General features: G+C 31.6%; 1 protein-coding gene across 1 annotated transcript; it reads left to right on the forward strand.

Moving 5' to 3' along the window:
• Positions 1 to 820: 820 nt before the first annotated feature.
• LOC128169224 (battenin-like) lies at positions 821 to 4,740 on the forward strand (the record flags this gene model as incomplete). The annotated part of the gene is given in 6 exon segments (XM_052835391.1): positions 821 to 870; positions 1,140 to 1,208; positions 1,598 to 1,653; positions 1,753 to 1,846; positions 3,098 to 3,238; positions 3,709 to 4,740. Coding segments are annotated over 6 exon segments (539 nt in total), but the record flags the coding sequence as incomplete, so codon positions are not given.
• Between the last annotated feature and the right edge of the window lie 1,311 nt (positions 4,741 to 6,051).

The following is a 6,051-nucleotide window of genomic DNA, read 5'->3' on the forward strand; positions in this document are numbered from 1 at the left end:
TACTTGTTTGTTTGCATTCATCGCCTTGGTTTAGATTTTGGCCATCTTCACTAGCCAAGGGTTTTCAATCCACTTCTCTTTCTACTTCACATTAGGGGAGAAGCAGATTCAAAACTCTTGCAAGCAAAGATTGTTTTAGTCGGCTGTTTGCAAAATTTAATGTTAAATGATGAGTAAATAGCTGCTGTGTATACAGTCCTCCGGCAAATCTGCATATACATATTGTAGATACAGGATTCAGTTCATCGCTTCATCAAATAAAGAAGATAGAGTAAATCTATTACTAGATCGAATATTATTGCAAAATTGATGGGTTAGCATAAAACATTGAAATAAAGACATATACATACAGGAAATGTTAACATTTTGCTGATTATTGATTGATGTTACATGTGCATGTATTACATAAGGAATAAGGAATCATTCTTTAAGTATTATGAGGTGATAATTTTGGTCGGGGCGTGATCAAATCCAATAAAGCCCGAAAAGCTTTATGATAAATTTGATCACGCCCCGACCGAAATTATCACCTCATAATATTGAAAGAATGATTCCTTATTACTTATATTTATATAATTTTAAACCATCGTACGATTTAATATTTGAATATAATTAAGCAAACCACACTGGCGCCTCAGTTTGGCTTCATTTAAAGTTATGGGTTATTTAGTACAAAATCAATACGTATTGTTATCACAGGCAAAGACATGGAAAATGTAAAATAATATATGTAGTTGGTTCAATTTTTTTTTAAGAACAACTTTTGATCTGAAACCTCAGACTTGGACCCTCAATTTATACTGCTGTTTTTCTTTTTCAGATAAAATAAAAGGAAGATTAACATTGAAAGAAAAATTACTCCTTTTAAAAGTAAGTCATTTGAAATTATACAATGTCGTGTTCTTGCTATGTGTACAATAATTTAGCAAGAAATGGAATATGAGGTGACCTAATCAAATGGCCTTGAATACAAGTCATAGGGCAAACATCAAACATCCAGATGAAAAAAAGATGAATATAATTTGAAGAAATTTTAAAATCGGAATAATTTTAATTTATGACTGAATATTATGTATATATAACGTGCATGATTGTCTGTGTATTACTTACTATCATTCAAACAGCTGTTTTATTTATAGCCACTGATGAAATACATGATACCTCTGTGTTTAGTGTACATCGCTGAATACTTTATTAATCAGGGATTAGTAAGTACATTTAAATATACTTTGAAACTTCTCCACACAGCTGGAAACCAAAAAAATTATTTCACATAAACCAGGTTTTTAACTACGGTATAAATGTTTTATGACAAAATGCAAAGCAAAAATGTTGTTAATGCACTTTAAAAAAAAAAATACTTTTAAACTTCTCCATGCAGCTTTGAAACCAAAAAAGTTATTTCTCTTAAACCAGTATTCAATTTTTTTTAAAATTATAATTATATTATGTATTATGACAAAATGCAATGAACAATTTTTGTTTAAAAGCGCTTTAAGCCTCAATAAGGTTTTAAATGACGGATAACTCTGTGCCTTGTAAGTGTTTTTTTAACCATTTTGCTGTTCAATAAAATGATGGTAATTGAATATTTCAGTATGAACTTCTGTATTTTAATCACATTTGGCTCTCTGAGAAAGAACAGTATAGATGGTAAGTGTTTTGATCATTTCCCAAAATTTGGAATTAAATCGTCATACAAGAAAAAGCAGTACCAGGTTAGTTTTATATGACTGTTTCTTATGTCGATAGGTATCAAGTGGACTACCAGTTAGGCGTGTTCATCTCCAGGTCATCTGTCAATGTGTTCAAAATCAACAAACTGTGGACTCTTCCAGTGTTACAGGTACAGAGAGAGAGAGAGAGAGAGAGAGGAGTAGTTACAAAGAGAGAGAGGGTATATATAGTTACAAAGAGAGAGAGAGAGAGAGATAGAGAGAGAGAGAGATAGGGTAGTTACAAAGAGAGAGAGGGTAGTTACAAAGAGAGAGAGAGAGAGAGATAGAGAGAGAGAGATAGGGTAGTTACAAAGAGAGAGAGAGGGGGTAGTTACAAATAGAGAGAGAGAGCGGGAGATTAGGGTAGGAATAGAAAGAGAGGTACATAAAGAAAGAGATAGATCTCTAAAGAGATGCACAAAGAAGATGTTTTCGGAATGAGAGAGAACAAAATAAATGTGAGCAAGAAGTAAAGGAATGTGAGCAAAGCACCAAAAAAAGAGAGGACAAATAGGGGGTAGGAAGGAGACAATTTTTGTGATAAAACTATGTCTGAGTTTGACTTTTTTCTTTGAAGATGGCAACATTAAATTTTTTTATATCTTTGTATACGTCAATGAGTTAATTATTTCCAGTTTAAACTGCATGGTCTGATTTTTTCGCTATTACATTTATTGATAATAAAATTTCCTTACAAACCAATTATCTTAGAAAGTTATAGACTTTCGCCTATTTACACCAGCAGAGTCGGTCTCCTTTGAAAGTAAATAAAATAATTTCTTTATAGGCATACAAAAAAACAAACCAAACTGCATCATGGTAATGTTTAGAAAAGGGAACCATTTGGTTTTGTGACCGGAATGATCAGGTTTATTCAACTCGCATGATATGCATTGATTGTAAACAAAACAAACTTCAGAAATATTAGTGAACAAAATGTACACAGGTTTTTTTTTTCTTTTGATTTGCCAAAACATTTTGACCTTTATTTATAGCAATGTCAAAGTCGTAAAACAATCATACATGCAGTCGCCTAAATTTTAGGGGCAACTTTCAATATGTGATGAAACAACGTGGTACCTTTTGTTTCGTTTGTTTTTAAAACAAAATTTGTACATCATTTATATCATTGTAATATGGCTTAACTGACCAAGAAAACTACTGCAATGTCTTATATTAATTATTATACACATATTTAGCATAACCATTGTTTAAAAGCGGTCACAAAATTTTATATAAAATTGGACCAATCAGCTTTAAAAGGGAACACCTCAACTATTTAAAATACATGTACTTTGTCGGAGGCTAAAAAAACTGTGCTTACCAATTAAGAGAAAACAAACCATTTAGACTTTTAAATTCAATTTGTTTTTTTGCAGTGTGTTAATGTTGCAATACTCACAGCCCAAGTCTTTCTGCGGTTCATCCCCAATATCTGGATCATCTTCGCCCTTGTCCTGTTTGAGGGACTTTTGGGGGGAGCCGCCTTTGTCAATACGTTCTACAAGATCTCAGAGGATGTAAGTACATGTATATAGTACTTCTAAATGCTGGTCAACTTTGTTATGTATTTTTGATTAAAATTATATTGCGGATATAATTCTTTTATTTGTGGTACTTTAGTGTCAAGATACAATTTCAGTGGATCAGATATTTAGTGGTGCACATTGTTTAGAAGCATTTTCAAGAAAGAAACAACAAAATTAGATTTACAAAGAAAGAGCAAAACCAATGTTTTTAAATAAAGAAAAATTATGCATTATTTTTATCTTCATAATGTAATTTTCCAATTAAACATTCTTCATAGTTTAAATGAGACATTATTATGATTTATTCAATTTTCAAAGTAACACAAAGTTTGAGAATTATAAGGCATATAAATTATAAACAAACAACATTGAAAGTGCCTCAGTAAAATTGAACCAGGGTTTTTATGTTTTGAAAGTTAATAATGATATGTTTTTATTTCATTTTGAGGTTTCTATTACAGATTGAGGCAGAATTCAAGGAATTTAGCCTGGCAGCTGCTACTATTGCTGACTCCGTGGGAATTTCTATCGCTGGTGCGATCTCCATTCCAGCTCACAACCATATATGTTCACTCAATCTGAAAATGTGAATGTCTCCTGTATATTGTATAAAAATGATGACTGTATGGACATTCTCCAACACTTTGTTAGTGCTAACCATAATTAATTTCTTTATACTTAAAAGACAACAAGTATTTTAATTTGATGGCATATAATTTTGATGGAATGTCATGATAAGTCTGCCCTCCTTTCCTCTCTTCTATACCATGAAAGGGATACTACATGCACTAATACATGCTGGAATTTTAAATCTTTTAGAAATAGTCTGTGATGAAATGTCAATATTTCTCTTAAATTTAAAGGTTAAGTTGCTATGAATATTCAAAAGCTTGTGTGTGTGTTGCTAAAATGTATGATATAATTTTGAATGATGATCATTTGTTAAATGGATATTTAATTTTGAATTATTTATGCAGCATGTAAGCTCCAAATGCGAAGTACATAATATTTGACTCTATATTAAGAAAGATAACTCTTTGCAGAATAAATGACTAATTTATAGAGAATGTTTTAACATTGATATGTGCAATTAACTGTGTACAGAATTTAACTTCGTCTAAAATTGTCAGAATAAAACGTTTACTGTACATTCAAATGGATTATTAAATCCAACATGTTCATCAAATTTAGGTAGCAAGGTCTTGTATTTTTGAGAATAGAAAATTTAGTTATAAAATTATCATATATTGTTTGATATTTTCTTGTTCTGACTTAATAATAAACTCTGTTTTTTATTCTTAGTTCACCGCAAATTCCTTTTTTCTAAAAAGTAAATTTTTACGTTGTTAATATACAAAACATGTAAATGTAATACATGTGTACATGTGAAAATGTGCACTTGTAAAAAATTATGTGCAAAAACTATTGTGTATTGAATTAAATTATACATGTGTATTAATGTTCATGCTTAATTTATTTCTATAAAAAGTGCCAAAAAATGCAAATCTAATATATTTACGATTTATTTTTACTTCCAGTTATTTTATCTAGTACATAAAAGAGAACAATCACACCTTAGTATTAAACATATTTTGAATGTTTGATTTAATTTGGATATTATGTATCAGTTCTTTTATTTAGTACACATGTAAGAGCATCATATTTTTAAACATTTTTTAAAAACATTAAAATGCTTTTTTTTCGGTAGTTCATGAGAGTATGAAGGTACATGTAGCAAGCATTGCAGAAAAAATACATTAACTGTGTTATGTATTCCTTTGGGCTTCACAAGATTTGATAACGAGACCAACCAAGTTTATATCTCACTGTAATTGTTTAAACAGTGTTTATTAAGTTTACCATCATACATGGCCATTTTACGCCTAACTACAGCGGTAATGGTTTTTAGCTCTACTGAACCGAAGGTTCAAGTGAGCTTTTCTGATCACCCGTTGTCCGTCGTCCGTCCGTCCGTCCGTCCGTCCGTCCGTCTGTCTGTCCGTCCGTCTGTAAACTTTTCACAATTTCAACTTCTTCTCAAAAACCACTGGGCCAAATTTAACCAAATTTAATACAAAGCATCCTTATGAAAAGGGGATTGTAAATTGTTAAAATAAAGGGCACAGCCCTTTTTAAAAGGGAGATAATTGCAAAACAGTAAGTATAGGGTGCATGTCTTTAAAAATCTTCTTCTCAAGAACCACTGCACCAGAAATGCCAATATTTACACAAAAGCTTGTATATATAGTGAAGATTCTAAATTGTAAAAATCGTGACCCCCGACCAAAACTGGGGCCCCAGGCGGGGTTCAAAGTTTAACATAGAAATACATAGGAAAATGTTTAAAAAATCTTCTTCTCAAGAACCACTGCACCAGAAATGCCAATATTTACACAAAAGCTTGTATATATAGTGAAGATTCTAAATTGTAAAAATCGTGACCCCCCGACCAAAACTGGGGCCCCAGGCGGGGTTCAAAGTTTAACATAGAAATACATAGGAAAATGTTTAAAAAATCTTCTTCTCACGAACCACTGCACCAGAAATACCAATATTTACACAAAAGCTTGTATATATAGTGAAGATTCTAAATTGTTAAAATCGTGACCCTCGGACCAAAACTGGGGCCCCAGGTGGGGTTCAAAGTTTAACATAGAAATACATAGGAAAATGTTTAAAAAATCTTCTTCTCAAGAACCACTGCACCAGAAATGCCAATATTTACACAAAACCTTGTATATATAGTGAAGATTCTAAATTGTAAAAATCGTGACCCTCGGACCAAAACTGGGGCCCCAGGCGGG

Source organism: Crassostrea angulata, unplaced genomic scaffold (assembly GCF_025612915.1).
Source record: "Crassostrea angulata isolate pt1a10 unplaced genomic scaffold, ASM2561291v2 HiC_scaffold_107, whole genome shotgun sequence".
Lineage (NCBI taxonomy): Eukaryota > Metazoa > Mollusca > Bivalvia > Ostreida > Ostreidae > Magallana > Magallana angulata.